Genomic DNA, 18,124 nt, shown 5'->3' on the forward strand with positions numbered 1-18,124 from the left:
ATGTAGATATTTACCTGTCAGTTGAGTTAAATTGATTTTTCTACAGCACATCAACTTTTATGGAAATTTTGTTCTTTGCGGCAATTTTTAGCTTTGAATACATTGTGGATTTTGTATCTTACTTGGAAAGGTGTCCCCAGTCTGAGATTTTTTTAATCCCACATTTTCTTCCCGTAACACTGGTTTTCAATAGATTTTTTTAAACCCATATTTTTGAGTCTGATACCTATTTTAACAGCTGCCTCAAATTATTTTCGGAAAAAGGTATAAATCATCCCCTACCCAGCACCTTGGGGCCCCTTTTCTTGCCTCACTTTCATCAGCAGTTATCTTTCCTCTCCAGATAAGTACCTGCAGATGAACCACGCCCTGTTTTCCCTCAATGGGCGGACTGGCTATGTCCTGCAGCCCGAGAGCATGAGGGCGGAGAAGTACGACCCCATGCCGCCCGAGTCCCAGAGGAAAATCCTGATGACTCTGACGGTCAAGGTAAGGCCCAGCCCTCCTTCCTGGCGCAGGGGGCCGGGGCTGTGCAGCGTGGGGATGGCCCAGCCCGCTGCCTAACGACACCGGTCACCTGGTTTAAACCGTCAACACCCAGACACGGTTCAGGATCTTAATTGCAGTGCCTGCCACGGTCATTGCAGGGGAAGAGGGGAGGGAAGGGCACCTTCCCAGGTCCAGCTTGGTCACCTCCCCTTGTTTGCGGGGGCGAGCTATGAATCTGTCTCTGGCTGGGTTCACCAGGGTCCCTGTGAGGTCAGCATCTGGTCAGAAAAAAAGGGGAATCAAACATGTGAGAAGTGGCTCTCTGGTCTTTGTGGAGGAGAGAGCTTGTCCCCATCGTGGTCACTTTGAGGGGTGAAAGCTTTTCTAAACTGGTCCAACTTTCAGAGAAGGTGGTGTCTCTTTGTTAGTTTTTGTTTTCTCCCGTTTGGGAAATGATGCAAGGTAGGGAAATGAACTGCATTTCTCATAAGATTAAGGAAGAAAAACTGAAGTATATATAAATAACCAAAGTTCTTAAAAATTTTAAAAAAAAGGCCTGTTACAAAAAGGATTCCACATTCTCCCCCATCCTTTCCTGGGAGGGGCTGAGAAATTGAGTGACTGAACTCCATCTCTGTAGGTGCTGGCCTGGGTGTATGCATTTCTGTGCACAGGTGAGGTCCACCTGTTGAGTCTCTTGGCACTGGGGCTGCCATCCCAGCTCATCCTTACCAGCTGTGGGAATCCTCCCTGACTCTCCACCCCTAGTTCCTCATCCACAAAAGGGAAGCAGTAGGGGTGTCCACTGTAGGAGGGTCTAGTACTTCACCAGTGAAGAAATGAGAACCCACCCACGTGGAACTTGTTGGCTCTGCCCAGGATGGAGCCGGGAGAGTTCTAATCCTTGCGTTTGGTGTCCTAGGTTCTGGGGGCTCGTCATCTTCCCAAACCTGGACGAAGTATTGCATGTCCCTTTGTGGAGGTGGAAATATGCGGAGCCGAATATGACAACAACAAGTTCAAAACAACAGTTGTGAGTAAGTTGCTGGGTCCTTTCTTCAATTAAACTTCAGGCAAGTTGAATCCCAGGTCGGGGATGCTAGTCATCGGGGATGCGGTAGTGCACTGGTGTCCAGGTCTTTCCCTTCATCCCCCTTGCCTGCTATGGGGAGCTCGGGGTGGGGGGGGAGGAAACAAAGGGCCACGTGATGAAAGAGTTGGACATGGACCCACTGCTGTGTTTCTCAGCCTGTAACTCTGGGAGGCCCCGGCAAGGCTCCAGCTCTCTCTCACCTGTGCATCAGCCCTCACCTGCTTACCTACTGAGTCCAGGGCTAAGAGAGGATGTGGCTGACCTGACCCAAAAGGCTGCAGCCCAACCTGGGTGATCTTAACCCGCAGAGGGCAGGGAAGCCCAGAGAATGCTTGTTCTGCCATCTGAGGCCTGGAAAAACCTGAACTGTGGGCCTTTTAAGGCTTGGGACCACTGTCCCTGGTAGAAGGTAGCCCGATGAACAGCTCACGTGCTGACCAGTGAAACTGGCCTTTGTGGAGGGTGAAAGTTAACTACCTTACTCCCTGAGGCTGGTTCTCCCCTGGCAACTCCAATTCCCACTATCTCTTCAGAGCACCTAACCCACCTCCCCCATCAGACGAGGGATGTGGCTCCCACGTCTCCTTTTCTCTTGTCCAAACCTAGCTGTTCCTGCACTGTTGTCCACCCCCCAATCCCAGGGGGTTGAGGTGGGAGATCTATAAGGGGCGGTGGTCGCCTCCCCCCTGCTTACTGAGGGCCAGGCCTGTGATGGCATTGGAAAAAAATTATTTCTTAGCTCCTGGCCTAGATGTGTATTTACACCGTTGCTACGGAGATTCAAAGCCAATGGATGTAGAGATGGTGTAACCAAGAGGGGGCAGGATGAATGGGGCCTCTAAGTGAGCTTGGATTTCCTTCCAGATGACAACGGCCTAAGCCCTGTTTGGGCTCCAACACAGGAGAAGGTGACGTTTGAAATTTATGACCCAAACCTCGCGTTTCTACGCTTTGTGGTTTACGAGGAAGATATGTTCAGCGATCCCAACTTTCTCGCGCATGCCACTTTCCCCATTAAAGGAATCAAATCAGGTGAGACCCGTTTTAATGATAACGTTTGGCTTGGATTGGCATCCTTTTGGGTCTGGGCTGCTGGCTTTGAAAAGAATGAAAAAGCCTTTTCCTGGCTTCTGTTAAATCATGGGCAGGTTGGACAGCTGATCTCGTGGGAGTTCCCGTGAGCTGGGACAGGGACCGCGGCAAGTGGCAGGATGAGATGCCGGGCTGGTCACAGTGGGGCTTCTGCATCCAAAACGGGATTATTAGTTGACGGTCCACCTGGCACTGTAGTTTGGTTTCCTTTTGGAAGGTTAGAAGCTGTTGGCCTCTCCTCAGGCAGGTTCAGGGGCTGGTAAGCTGCTCCCGGGGAAGGAAGAGACCTGGAACTACAGTCTTAGGCCTGCTTTTCCCCACGTCACCCTGGGCAAGTCACCTGGGCTGTCCGAGCACCACCTTCCTCTTCTATGAGGTTGGGATGGCTGACTCACTTCTTCTTCTTGTGATTCCTTTCCCACACGAAACCCCTTCCTGCTTTGAGAAGGGCCCTGTATTTCTGAGAGACCCCAGTCCTAGATCCTTCTAAAGTCTTCATGAGGTCACTCACTGTTCCCCTATTTTCCAAGGGTCATTTTTCGAGAGCCAAAGATCACTGTCATTTCAGTGATTGGTATACAAAGATAGTCTTTTCTCTTGATGTTGTTTGGAAACCTTGGGTCCTGTTTCCTATTTTTTTTTTTTAAATTTTTTCTAAACTTGGAACGTACCAGATAGTCCCTACATTTATATCATACACACCTAATCATTTCTACAGCTAGACCTGTGTGGGGGTGCTCCAGTTAGAAAATGCAGGCCCATCCCAGGGTGTTCCCGTTCAGCCAGGCTGGGTGGGCCCAGGAATCTTCATGTGTGGCCAGCTCCTCAGAGGGCACTCGGAGAAAACCGGGTGAGACCTAGGCTGCCCATCCTATCGAGGAAACACAGTCCTAAGCGAATGAGTAGATGAAACAGGAACTTGAGAAGAAGTACCATCTTCCTGATCTAATGACAGCAGTGAACACTCAGTTGGAAGGTCCAAGAGGCCTGACGTTTGCCAGCCCCCTTGGTTAACTTGCCCCCCCACTGGAAACTAAACCCAGCAACTTAGCTGCAGGACTTTACTCTGCAATTTGCCTCTTTTACATTAGCCCAATAAGTAAGGCTTAGGACACATTTCTTTTTGTGGTAACTGTGCCCACCCCTTCCTAACCCACCTCCCCTGGACTCATCCTGCACAGAGCAGTGGCTCTGCTGTTTCCCCCTCCTTATGGGGTCCCTGAGGAGGGATGTGAACCGTAGCCCCTCCCAAGGCTTAGAGAGAGGTCAGCCGAGGAACCCTCTTGACCAGCCACCTAACAGTGTCCTGTTGAATCATCTAGAAAATGCTACGGCTTAGCTTGGAGAGATTTAAAAAACAACATCTCAAGGATGATAAAAAACGTGACCCTTCCCCCAGCTGTGAGATGCTCCCAGTAAGACCTTCTCTCTCTGTCCCGCTGCTAGCACTGCCTCGCACATCCATATTCATGGAAGGCGTGACACAGAATAACAATACCTTTGTGCATAAGGCATCGAACTCGAAAATAAACTCTGCCTGTTGTCATTAGAGACGCACTTAAGCTTTTAAGCCAGCTGCAGCTCGGGAAAGAAGGAAGCAGCCTTTATTGTGCTTGCTGCCTTAAACTCTTTCTCTTTTAATCCTCACAGCAGTCCTGTGAAAGGGGTTTTATCATCTCTGCTCTTTAAATATAAGCACTTTGGGCCTAGAAATGTTCATTAACTAGGTCAAGGTCACGCACCTTTCCGACCAGAGCTGGGATTCAAACCCCATGTTCTTCCCTACTCTGCAGGCCACCCTCAGGGCCTCCCCTACTCCTAATAAGCCAAAAATACTGATGCTACGTCCAAAGATGTCTCTGTTTCCCTTTCCTCTGTGATGTAACCAAAACCAGAGGGAAGAAAAACGGAACCAAACTATTTTTAGTGAAATTGGCAAACACCGTTCAGCCCTACTCCCAATCTATGCGAAGGGCTGCTCCTAAAAATGAGGCTTGAGCAGTGACGGGAGGTATGTGGAACTGGAGACGTCCAGCCGAAGGAGGGACAGAGCTCACCTCTCCAACTTTGGAGGCACGCGCTGGGCCGCACCACTTTGCTCGGGGTGCACGGGCTGCCCCCCAGAACGCCACAGCGCACAGCAGTTCAGCACGTTCTAACATCAATCAATACCTAGACTGACTGCTTCCGCACTGTTCATAGATCAGCTCGGTAGAGATGCAGAATCTCGGCCCCATCCCAGATCTCTGGAGTCAGGATCTGCATTTTAATAAGACCCACAGGTGATCCACAACACCATAATTCCCAACACCTCTAAGGGGAAAATAGGCCAGAAAACTTCTCTACAGCAAAATTCAAGGAGAGCAGTGGTCCCAAAATCCTCCAGGGAGAAGAGTGTGACCTGAGAGTTTTATACCCACTCACACTGTCACTCAAGTATAAAATCACAGGATGGATGTGTTCACACATGCACAGTCCAGGGATTATATGTCCCATGAGCTCGTATTCAAGCATACAAAAGACAAATTTAGCCAGCCAAAATATTGATGGAAGAGTTCAGTTCAGTAAGAAGGTGGTGAGCATTGGACATTTTTAAAAATTTGTGCATTTCATTGTAAATTTTATATCACAAAAGGGACACTGAACAAATATTGACTTCTTGTTAATGAGGTTCATGCCGACATAAGGAGAAGTGTACAGAGGCCTTCATCTTTCTTTGAAATATGATATCACACATGATAGATTGGTGGGTGGATAAACATAAGTATAGTAAAAGGTTAATGGTAAGATTTAGGTTGTGAGTATACAAGTGTTCCTTGTCATGTTCTTTTATAGAACTAAGCCTCCCTTTGTGGGAGAATTATGGTTACAAAATGGAACACAAATATTACACACCATGTTGATGGAGAAATAATAATACAGCTTACCCAGATTAGGGGAGGAAAAGGGAGAGAAGCTATAGGGTTACGTAAGCATGCCAGTTTCCTCATCATTAGCAGTGGAAAGTGAGGGATTCAATAGATATTATTTAAAGGTGATAAATCAACTGACAGACTAAAAAAAGGTTCTCTAAGAGAAATAAGACTAGTCATCAAACAAGCCAAAACCTGAGTGGTGGAAGGCACAGAGAAACTAGCCCACATGCCCTACTTGGAGCGTTGCTTGTCCCAGACAATCAGTAGATACACTGCAAATAAGAAGCTTTCAAGGTACAAATCTCTCCTTACAAAGAAGCTACTGGGATATAATATAAAAGCATAAGGAATATGGCCAGTAATATTGTACTAACTTTGGGCACAGATGGTTACTAGAATTATTGTGGTGATCATTTCATAATGTATGCAAATACCAAATCACTATGTAATGCACCTGAAACTAACATAATATTGTACGTCAACTGTATTTCAATTTAAAAACTTTCAAAGTGATACTAGGGCTATATAGTAAATCCTTAAGATACAGTGGTCAATGGAAACTGTAAGGTACAGAATTGCTGGGCAGCGTACTATCCTTTGCGATTTTAAGGGAGACAAACATATGCATAGGCTATTTTGGAAAGATACTGTTAACAGTGGTTCCTTCTGGAATAAGGGGTTATGAGTGGGTGGAAGCGAGACTTTCATTTCTACTGTGTATTCAGTTATACTACTTCATCAAAACAAGCAAACCAACCAACTTTGAGAGGTGTTGCCTTAAACATTACTTAATGGGGAGGGGTGGGGGGAATTCAGCCCCACCTCAACCCTCTCCTAAATAAAAAGAAACATTTAAAAGACCGTCAGACACAGGTCCTAATTGTAAATTGGGAATGGGTTTTAGAGGAGAATGATCAATGCTGCTCTGAACTGCCAGGGGACAGGAAGATTTCTTCCCCTTGGAAATCTTTAAAGAGAAAACACTCCCTCGTCCTAAGCTTTGTAAAGGGCTAAGTGCAGAAACTGAATGTGGGGATTCATTACTCCTTTGAGTCTTTGGCCTCATCAGGAGTATTTAAGGAATTGAAACGACAGCTGTAGTCGCTCTGAATTCAATGTGCAATGTTCTGTGGGTTTTAATTCGCTCTGAGTGAGTCATTTTCATTTCTAGATGACGGGTATTTTTAACTTCACTTCTCCGGATGGACCTGTCAGTCAAGGCTGTGTTCTGCAGCCTCCCTCCCCAGCCATCAGGGTGGGACCTGTGGCATCCAGGAAGGAAGTCAGCCCCCAGCATGGGGCACTGACTCCTCTGCTCCTTGTACTGGGTATGTGATCCCTGGGTACTCCAAGAAAGCAAAGGTGTGACATTAACTGCCTGCCTTGGTGTTGTTTCTCCACTCTGCAGGATTTAGATCTGTTCCCCTGAAGAACGGCTACAGTGAAGACATGGAGCTGGCTTCCCTCCTGGTTTTCTGTGAGATGCGGCCAGTCCTGGTGGGTGGAGACCCTCCAGCTGGGGTGCCCTGAGCTACCTATGTCTGCTGGTGGGGTGGAGGCGACCAATGAGTGTGGCTGAGGGACTTGGAACACATGGAGGATTATCTAGCCAAACATGCCACGTCATAAAAGAAGGGTTCCTTTTAGCTACAGATCTCCTCCGAGGTCCTAGGGTTTTCCTTCCAGCGGCCTTTCTTCTGGCAGGATGCTATATGATTCTGTGAAGAGGTTGTGTAGTTGGAAAGGGAGAAGCTCTTTGGAAGTTCTTTGGTTTCATTTTAGCCAGAGCCAGGCAAGACAGTGCTCTTCTAGGTAAACGCATCTTCCCTGCGTGCTTTACCTCACCTGTTGGTTTACCTCACCTTCCGAAGGTCTGCAAGCATCCAGCAAAGCTTTGTCATGGCTTGTCCTGGGGAAGGGAATTCATGGACCTCAAGTTCCCACAGCGAGCGGCACTCCTTTTGTGGTTCTGTGTGCTGTTGGTGGAGCCTGCCTTCTTGTTCTTTCGGTTTGCAGCAGCCTTGAAGACACTTATTCTCTCCTTTGGTTAACCAGTTTGGGTAGGCTGGATGGAAAGGGCTTGGCCTCCTTGAATTATGAAAGAGGATGAGATAAGGTGGGTGAGGACCAAGGTTAAGAACGCAGCACCGAGGAGTGGGGAGTTCCGGTCTTGGGTTTGATGGTATGTATTGTGATTCTAGAGCTTCCGAGTCTCTGTGACGGCCTCTCTTATAGAACGAACCCCACTAGGCCCCATATGTGGCCAGTACAGTCTCCCAAGGTCTTTCCACTCCCCTAACCACAACACTCAGCATGGGCTGGGTGAATCTGTGCTCGCCCCAGTTCTCTTGGGAGAACCTGGAAAACCCGGAGGGCTGACGTGGGCTTGGTCAGTGTTGCATACCTCGTTTTATTGCGCTTTGCAGATACTGCGTTTTTTAAAACGAATTAAAGGGTTATGGCAACCCTGTGACCAGCAAGTCTGTTGGCACCGTTTTTCCAACAGCATTTGCTCTCTTCATGTCTCCGTCTCACGTTTTGGTAATTTGCATATTTCAAACTCTTTCATTATTACTGTATTTGTTATGCTGATCAGTGATCTTGGCTGTTATTACCATGACTTGTTCAGATGACGGTTAGCATTTTTTAGCAATAAAGTATTTTTAGTTAAGGTAGGTACATTGTTTTTTAGACATAGTTAATATAGTACAGTGGAAACGTGACTCTTAAATGCACAAGGAAACCAAAAAATGTGTGTGACTCGCTTTACTGCACTATTCACTTTATTGGGATGGTCTGGAACCCAACCTGCAGTATCTCCCAGGTGCGCCTGTAGAGCTGAGCACCATCCAGTGGGGAAGAGAGAAGGCAAGGAGGGGGATGCCTTTGAACAGCCATAGTCGCCCATGCAGTTAAAAGCCTAACGTTAGGTTTTCTGCATAGCTGTTTGTTTGCCTTCCGTTCAGTTTTGATAACCTTGATAGTTTCAAAAGCATTTTAGAAGCATCAAGGTGGAAGAGGATGCAAAAATACCAGGCACAGTAGGTGGGGCCAAAGAACCTCAGTGACAGTTTGTTGGTATAAAATAAGCTCGTGATGATGAAACTGTCAGAAAAAGATAAGGGGACGGATAATGAAGGTTTTCCATTTTGAAACACACTTTAAATGTTATAGCACTTTGGACTCTGTCAAAGTAAATGTAATGTTTATATGAAGATCAGTTTTCACTTGAGCCTTAAATTATGGATCCAAAAAATGACCTTTCATGATTCGAAGTGATAGAAATGCTCGACATGAAAGATTTTTTTTTTTTTTTTTTTTTGCGGTACGCGGGCCTCTCACTGTTGTGGCCTCTCCCGTTGCGGAGCACAGGCTCCGGACGCGCAGGCTCAGCGGCCATGGCTCACGGGCCCAGCCGCTCTGCAGCATGTGGGATCTTCCCGGACCGGGGCACGAACCCGCGTCCCCTGCATCGGCAGGCGGACTCTCACCCACTGCGCCACCAGGGAAGCCCGACATGCAAGTTTTATATACGTTCCTCCCTTTCCTGGTAGTCCTCGTTGAGCATTCGACTACACACTGCTCTACAAAGCTGTCGTTAAACAACCTGGAAGCATTACAAAGAATTTAAATGACTAGGTAGCACCGGCGGCAGATGCAATTAGTGTATTTAAAAGAAAATGTATTTATCCAGCTTTGACTTCCTTAATGAGGGAAGCTTCTGCTGGGGAGGCCACTGAGAGGGTGGGGGGAAGAGGGGGCTTTGTGTGGGGTTCCCAGGGGAAAAGCTGTCTGAGTACGTGCAGGTTTCATCTTTGCTACTGCTTCCCGAGCTTTTATTTAATTCCACACCTGTCACCTGGTTGTAAGCCATTCACAGGCACCATCTGGCCTGTGTGCCCCACACTGTGATGAGAGGTGTGTGTTTGGGACACCTGGGTGCCCAAGGTCAAACCACGTTTTATTTATCATGTATCCTCTGTGACGCCAGGCACACTCTCTGGTAAACAGCTTCCAGAAAGCCTTGTCTGAGCAAAGAATGGATCCAGTGCGAGCTGAGATGGAGTTTACTCGTGAAACACTGGCTGCGATAAGAGTTTAAAGCCCCCAGAAAGCTGTCAGTAAGCACGTTGAGCCCTTTCTGAAGAAGCCATTTAAATGTCACAATCACTTATCAATTCTGTTACTCTGTTAGCTGTATATTAGCTGTATATATGGTTTACAGAGGGTCTTTTTAACACCATTTTATTACCTATGATACTTAATTTGAGAAGTAGGAAAACGAAGGAAGGGGGAGGTTGAAAAAAATCCCATAAACCACCTGTACATAACTACTGCTAGCATTTAGATATCTTTCCTTTGCCTGATAATTTTTTGCGTATGGTATTTTCATAGTTGGATTCATATAATATGAATATGTGCCCTTTATTCACTTCACAGATGATGCTAAGCATTTTTCCATATTCTTACCATTTTCAAAGCCATTAATGCCTGTTTCATCAGGTGGAGGTCCCTAATTCACTTAGCCTTTCTCCCACTGACGGACAGTTAGGTGGTTTGCACCTTTTTACTTTATAATAATGAAGGTCTTCATATAACATTGATTAAAAATTACTTCCTGAGGCTAGCTACTTCGCAATGGAATGGTAGGTCAAAGAGGAAAATAAAAGACCATATATTTTTGGATACATGTCGAATTGTGCGCTCTGGAAGTAAACAGTTTCTTTTAAGTTGATGTGTATTATATGCAATCCTGCCCTTAATTGAAAATGGCCTCCTTCACTCAAATGATCTAGACTTGTGAGATTCAGAAGAATGGAGCAGGAGAAATACGGAAGCTTGAATAGTCACCCTAATTATTATCGCCGGGCAAGCTAGCAGTATCCGGAGGGTACGTTTGAGAAAACTGGCAGCCCCAGGATCTCTGAGTACAGATCCCGGGGTCGTCAGCGCTCACCTTCATGCTGGGTGGGAGCTAAGGTACAAGGGGTAGAGTGGCCTAGTTGGAAAGACCAGGGTCTGTGGTTCCCAGCAAGGCTCATCCAGAGCCGACGTGTGGATTCACACATATCCCTCTGGAGAAGGGCTGCGGGGCACACTGAACTCCCGGAGGATGAGTAGGGGGTGCTGCACTCGGGAGCTGAGCTGGACCTGGCGTTGGACATTGGGAAAGACTTCTTTACAGTCGGGAGACCTGGAGACAGAGAGAAAGGCCCTCCTCGTGCCTCAACAGCCAGAGCTGGACCAGTGCTGCTCCCAAACAAACAGCAGAAACCAGGTGCCTCCACTGTGTCCCAGTGCCTTGGTGGGACTGCTGCACATACAGAGCCATGAGCATGCAGTGGAAAACCAGGCAGTAGCGACTAGGAAAGACCAGGTGAATACCCGGTACAGGTGCCTGGCAGTTGAACTAGAGCTGCCGGAAGCATCTTATGAGAACCCTAATACATCAGTGCTTTATTTGGAGGTACATTAAAGCTCTAAAAAAGACCTTCTGGAATTTGAAACCAAAAAAAAAATTATCTTTTGAATTAAAAAATTCAGTACATAAACAGAGCCACATTAGTCCACTCAACGACCAGCAAGCTACAGTGCTGGACACCCTATGCCAAACAACTAGCAAGAGAAGAACACAATCCCACCCATTAGCAGAGAGGCGGCCTAAAATCATAATAAGGTCACAGACACCCCAAAACACACTACCGGACATGGTCCTGCCCACCAGAAAGACAAGATCCACCAGAACAAACAAATGAAGAGGAAATAGGCAGTCTACCTGAAAAAGAATTCAGAGTAATAAAAGTAAAGATGATCCAAAATCTTGGATACAGAATGCTGAAAATACAAGAAACGTTTAACAAGGACCTAGAAGAACTAAAGAGCAAACAATGATGAACAACACAATAAATGAAATTTAAAATTCTCTAGAAGGGATCAATAGCAGAATAACCGAGGCAGAAGAACGGATAAGTGACCTGGAAGGTAAAATAGTGCAAATAACTACCACAGAGCAGAATAAAGAAAAAAGTATGAAAAGAATTGAGGACAGTCTCAGAGACCTCTGGGACAACATTAATTGCACCGACATTCGAATTATAGGGGTCCCAGAAGAAGAAGTGAAAAAGCAAGGGTCTGAGAAAATATTTCACGAGATTATAGTTGAAAACTTCCCTAATACAGGAAAGGAAATAATCAAGTCCAGGAAGCACAGAGGCCCATACAGGATAAATCCAAGGAGAAACACACCAAGACACATACTAATCAAACTATCAAATAAAATACAAAGAAAAAATATTAAAAGCAGCAAGGGAAAAACAACATACAAGGGAATCCCCATAAGGTTAACAGCTCATCTTTCAGGAGAAACTCTGCAAGCCAGAAGGGAGTGGCAGGATATATTAAAGTGATGAAAGGGAAAAACCTACAACCAAGATTACCCAGCAAGGATCTCATTCAGATTCGACCGAGAAACTAAAACCTTTACAGACAAGCCAAAGCTAAGAGAATTCAGCACCACCAAACCAGCTTTACAACAAATGCTAAAGAACTTCTCTAGGCAGGAAACACAAGAGAAGGAAAAGACCTCTAATAACAAATGCAAATCAATTCAATTAAGAAAATGGTAATAGGAACATACATATTGATAACTACCTTAAATGTAAATGGATTAAATGCTCCCACCAAAAGACACAGACTGGCTGAATGGATACAAAAACAGGACCCGTATATGTGCTGTCTACAAGAGACCCACTTCAGACCTAGGGACACATACAGACTGAAAGTGAGGGGATGGAAAAAGATATTCCATGCAAATGGAAATCAAAAGAAAGCTGGAGTAGCAATTCTCATATCAGACAAAATAGACTTTAAAATAAAGACTATTACAAGAGACAAAGAAGGACACTGCATAATGATCAAGGGATCGATCCAGAAGATGATGTAACAATGATAAATATTTATGCACCCAACATAGAAGCACCTCAATACAAAAGGCAAATGCTAATAGCCATAAAAGGGGAAATCGACAGTAACACGATCATAGTAGGGGACTTTAACACCCCACTTTCACCAATGCACAGATCATCCAAGATGAAAATAAATAAGGAAATACAAGCTTTAAATGATACATTAAACAAGATGGACTTAATTGATATTTATAGGACATTCCATCCAAAGACACCAGAATACACTTTCTTCTCAAGTGCTCATGGAACATTCTCCAGGATAGATCATATCCTGGGTCACAAATCAAGCCTTCCATACCTTCCTAGATTAGTATAGATAACGGATTATCTACTTCATTGAGTCTGTATTTTTCCCATAAAACAACCTCGCTCTTGCATTTATTTTGTATTTGGGTTTACCAATTCAGCCATTTCTAAATTTATTTTCACTGATTCAGTCTTTCCTTAGCCTTTTGTTCTTTTTATTACTCCTTGTGTTTGGATACATAATTTATGTATTTCATTTGTGTGTGCTAATACAAATGGGACTGTACACAGGCTGTACACAGATAGATGGCCTGGGGCCAGTGGGATTCACTCTTCTGAAACACCCTTCATAAAAAAGAGATTTGGCTGGTGCCCAGGACTTAGGCCAGCAGTCCGCTGCTTGCTTGAGGGGATGGGATAAAAGTGGATACAGCCCTGCAGCCAGGACACAAACAGGGTTAGTAGTATTCCTGAGAACCTAGAGCCCCAGACTATCACTGTAACACTGCTGGCCCTGCCCTTGGGAGTCCCCCATTTAGAGCATTCAGAAAACCAGATGCCGGTGTATAGACTGAAGGAGGAAAGAAACTTCCCATTCCAGATGAGCTTGCACATTAAAATTTTAACACTCAAGGAAAATAATGCTAATATATCTCACAAGCACAAAAGCAAGAGAATTGACTCCAGTGAATCTGAAAATAACTTTGAAATTTAAAAAAAAATTTAAAAGGGAACCCAGTGGATGCATGGATTTTAAAAAGAGCCACCCTTCTTAAAATTAATCAGAAAAGGTAGGAATGAAAGGACCAATAAAGAAATCCCTGGAAAGACGAATCAAAAAGTCCTGAAAAAAGTTTTTAAAGGTTAATAAGTAGGAAATTACAGAATGGGTACAGTTAAGGAAAGAATTAATAACTGTGAAGATTGTGTTTGGGGAATTTGCTTTAATACAGCAAGACAAGGTAAAAATACTAAAAGAGCAAAAAAAAAAAAAAAAAAAAAAAGCGTAAAATGAGAAACTCCAACATTGGAATAACCATGGCTGAGAATGTTCCAGCATTGAAGAGACAAGCATCCTCCAACTATAAACAGAGCAGTATAGAGACCCACATTCAGGCATATTCTACTGAAATGGCAGAATACAGAGTAAAGAGAAAATTATAAAAGAAAAGACAGATTAACGACAGACGACTGACACGTAACAGCAGTGCTTCCATGTATAGCAATAGCAGCCTGAAGACTAAGGGATACCTTCAACATGCCTTAGATACACGGCTGTGGGTCTAGATATTCTACATCCTAAGAGCTACCATTCAAGAGCCAGGGCAAAATGAAGGTATTTTCAGAAATGCAAAGACAGATAATTTAGTACTAATAAGCTTTGCTAAAAGAATGACCATGGTAAGCAAGAAGGAATGTAATGCAAGAAGCAATGGTGAGAAAAATTGGTAAGATACATGTATTAGAAAACAGAAATAACCATTGACTTGGAAAAGAAAAACTAAATTTTTGTGACAACTCAGACTCAACAGAAAGCCAGGAAATAATTATCACAAAATTCTAAGAGGGAAGGAGGGAGTCTTGATTGGGAGGGGTACGTAGAGTAGACCATGCTCTGTTTCTTGACTTGCTGGTGTCTCCATAGCTGTTTGCTTTATAGTTATTCACTAAACTGTATATATGTTTTACGTACTTTTCTGAATGTATGTTGTATCTCATAGGACTAAATTATATCACAGCTGTAAATGCTTTGGGATTCAGAAAAGGAGACAAAGGCCTGCAATTTTAAAAGCATTAGTGGAAAAGGTGTATATATATTTTTTACATCCTTATTGGAATATAATTGCTTTACAATGTTAGTTTCTGCTGTATAACAAAGTGAATCAGCCATATGCATACATATGTCCTCATATCCCCTCCCTCTTGAGCCTCCCTCCCACCCTCCCTAGCCCACCCCTCTAGGTGGTCACAAAGCACCGAGCTGATCTCCCTGTGCTATGCGGCTGCTTCCCACTAGCTATCTCTTCTACATCTGGTAGTGTATATACATCAGTGCTACTCATCATTACACATATGAAAGCAACATAAGTTGTTTTCTTCTAGGCGGAGAGCAGGTGAAAAGAGACCATTTGTAGTACAGCGTGAAGACTTCAGTGTGGCTTTCGTTTTGTTTTAGTTTTAATAGGAAGGAAAGCTGGTCTCCTTGAGGAAGGATAAACGTTTAAGACAAGTCACTATGGACCCTTGCCAGTGCCTCACTCAGTACGTTGAATCAGTTACCAAGAACTACCCATTTTACCTCCACTCCTTGTGCAAAGACAATCATCGTTTTACTCCTCGGCACTGTGCCAGTGGCTAGAATAACCTTTACCATCTCTCTCCCCACTCTCCAAAGTCAGAGTCTACCTGTTACCCCGGGGATATCCATGATGGTTTGTTAGGTCGTTAAGGTGAGAAAAAAATTTCAGACCAAGCTATGGTCTAAGCCACGTTTTATAAAAGTAAATGACAAAAGCAGCCCACTTGTGTATATGGATGCCCGTTTTTAGCCCTGGAGTCTCTCGACCTACTGCACCAGTGGTAACAGCCACTAGACCCACCCCCTGAGTAGCCATCCTTTGCACAATAGACAGAGACCTTTTAAAAACATCAGTGAGGCAACACACCCTCCTCCTCCCATGCTGAAATACAAACACCTTACCCGATAAGATTTTTTTTTCCCCTTAGCATAATGGTGGGAATATTTTGGCTCGGACAACTGCGGGGTTTAGGAGTAGGGCTTGTTACAGTCATGGCTGGATCCAGGTGCTCTCCCAGTGGCTCTGTTTCCCTCTCCTTCTCGACGTGATAGCAAAGGGACCGCTAGCAACTGGAAACAATCATCACTCTTTCCACTGATCCCCAAGAAAAGAAACTTGCTTTTTACCAAGAGCACTGACCAGAGGCCCAGGGCTGCTACCCATCTGCCTGATTTGGGTCACACGCTGGAGGCGGCGGTGACAGGGGAGTCATCGTTACTGGCCAGAGTGACAAGCCCATCTCTGGGGGTATAGCCTAATGTTTCCCTGCCTCTTTTTGCCACAGCGGGGGTGACAAGTTTATTGAGCTATAATTCGTATACCGTACATTCCACCCACTTAAAAGCATACAGTTCAGTCGTTTTTAGTCTATTCAGCGTTGTGTAACCATCATCATGACCAGTTCGGGAATATTTTCATCACCCCAGAAAGCAACTCCTGCTCATTAGCTGTCTCCACTCACTCCAGCCCCCAGGCCACCACTAATCTACCTCCCATCCAGGCTGCCCTCTGCCTCACCTGCTGTGTTCCACTATAAGCACAGAGCCTTTGCATTTGGATGAGAGCCAGAAGGTGACACAGACCCACGAAAAAACAGATTTGATTAAGAAACAGGATCAGCGGGCAGTGCATTTGTTATTTCAGTGTTTCACAGTAAAGCTCCCCCTCCTCGAGAACCAGAGTTTCTAAACTGCTTGCTTCCTGTGGAGTAAGTGACTGCAAGTTTATCTTTGGTTGAAAGAGGCCCTAGATTTTCTGGGAAGGTCCCAGCAGATGACAGGTCTGCCCTGTGCTCCCTTCCCTCACACCCTCCAGGTGCCATGCCCCACATCCTGGTTTGGAGGACACTGTGCCCACATGGTTGTTCTCACCTCTGTTCTCCAGGAGAGCGAAGAGGAGCTTTACTCCTCCTGCCGCCAGCTGCGGAGGCGGCAAGAAGAACTGAACAACCAGCTCTTTCTGTACGACACACACCAGAACTTGCGCAGCGCCAACCGGGATGCCCTGGTCAGAGAGTTCAACGTCAACGAGAACCAGCTGCAGCTGTACCAGGAGAAGTGCAACCGCAGGTGGGTCAGCCCCCCGCCCGCAGACCCTGTAGCCACTGTGATGCTGGGCCCTGGGGCCAGGGCTGCGGGAAAGCCTCCATCTTTAGAAATCCTGACACCCTTGCCTCTACTTCTCTTTGCTCCATCAATTACTTACAGTTAGAGCTTAAGCATCTGCACCTTCCCTAAGCCGAACTGTCCTCATGAGAGGGACACTTGAGTGTCAGAGTGCAAATAAGCCACGACCACTACTGTTTAAGGAACGCTTCCGGACTTCCCAAGCATGGGCTAGTCCAATGGTTCCTAAATCGAAACAGAAACCCTCCCCTCCGCAAGAAGGGATGCTTTGAATTGTGCTACGGACGCGTAAGGAGGGCCAGCCAAGTGTGCCAGGCAGTCCTGCTCCACCAAGAGCTATCGTCAAGAAAACGCCAGCAGCAACCTCTGTTGCAAACAGCATGGAGACTCCTTACCATGTTACTTCCATTTCCTCTTGACCACGCCTACACGGTAGCAGTGACCCCAGGACAACGACCAGTGAGGAAACAGATCCACGGAAGTTACGTGTCTTTGCCAGGGACTCACTTCTCCCAACTCTGCCCTGTACCCTGCAGCCCCGAATATCCTGCACATGTGTGGACAGAGAAATGTCAGAGTTCAGCACGTGGCCCATGTCCTAGACTAATGGATGACGGTGAAATCTGTTTCATTTCAGGTTAAGAGAGAAGAGAGTCAGCAACAGCAAGTTCTACTCATAGAAGCCGGGCTCCATGTGTAAAGGTGTCGTGTGTGCGCGTGTGTTTGCATGTAGGACTGTGTGCTCTCTTCGGACCCTGGGAACATGCTCATGTGTGATGTCATCCTCTCCTCAAGCCTGTCAGCGAGATGACGTTTCTGAAGTCGACCCAAGTGGCATGAGTTGGGGTAATTTCCTGGTAACTTTCTCGACTTGGACAATTTCTTAACTTATAGTCTCTATAGAGGACCCCCCAAACCTGCTCACATTCGGCCTCTCGTGTTCCAGACCTCACTGAATAAAAGCAATGCAACTCTTGATCGGTTAGAGCTTCTGTGCACGACCTGTAGAGTGAGCAGGATTCCTTCCCTGGCCCCTAAAGACCCAGGTAACTGACTTCCACAGAAGATGAGCCCCATCTCTAAGGAACTAATTCATTAGATTCTGGAAATGATTTGAACACCCTTAAGGCCATCAGAATTTACCAGGGTCCAGAGAGGAGCCCTAGCCTTGCCCCGGGTCAAAGCACTTTAACTACCACCAGCAGGCTGAACCGACCTGCTGCCATACACGACACGGGGCTGGGGGTGGAGCCCATCCATTAAGACAGAGACTTGCTTCGCGACTGGGCCAGTGGGGGGTCAAGTGGGGCCTCTTTGATTTACAGAGCTGATCAGAGCCCCTGAAGGCGCGGCCAGCTTCTCACTCACCCCTGCTCCGTCCACTTATGAGCTGGCTGCA

The 18,124-nt window shown here is 45.8% G+C and overlaps 1 protein-coding gene across 1 annotated transcript in view; it reads left to right on the plus strand.

Moving 5' to 3' along the window:
* PLCG2 (phospholipase C gamma 2) overlaps nucleotides 1–17,651 on the plus strand; it is a gene marked incomplete at its 5' end in the record, with an annotated part of 140,294 nt that extends 122,643 nt beyond the window's left edge. The window contains 6 exons of the mRNA XM_082677782.1: nucleotides 344–489; nucleotides 1,412–1,526; nucleotides 2,447–2,614; nucleotides 6,998–7,086; nucleotides 16,484–16,668; nucleotides 17,363–17,651. Of these exons, the coding sequence (XP_082533908.1) occupies nucleotides 344–489; nucleotides 1,412–1,526; nucleotides 2,447–2,614; nucleotides 6,998–7,086; nucleotides 16,484–16,668; nucleotides 17,363–17,405 (746 nt within the window). The 3' untranslated portion in view covers nucleotides 17,406–17,651. The remainder of the gene's footprint in view (nucleotides 1–343; nucleotides 490–1,411; nucleotides 1,527–2,446; nucleotides 2,615–6,997; nucleotides 7,087–16,483; nucleotides 16,669–17,362) is intronic.
* Between the last annotated feature and the right edge of the window lie 473 nt (nucleotides 17,652–18,124).

This window comes from Grampus griseus (assembly GCF_964374135.1).
Source record: "Grampus griseus genome assembly, chromosome: 19".
NCBI classification, from domain to species: domain Eukaryota; kingdom Metazoa; phylum Chordata; class Mammalia; order Artiodactyla; family Delphinidae; genus Grampus; species Grampus griseus.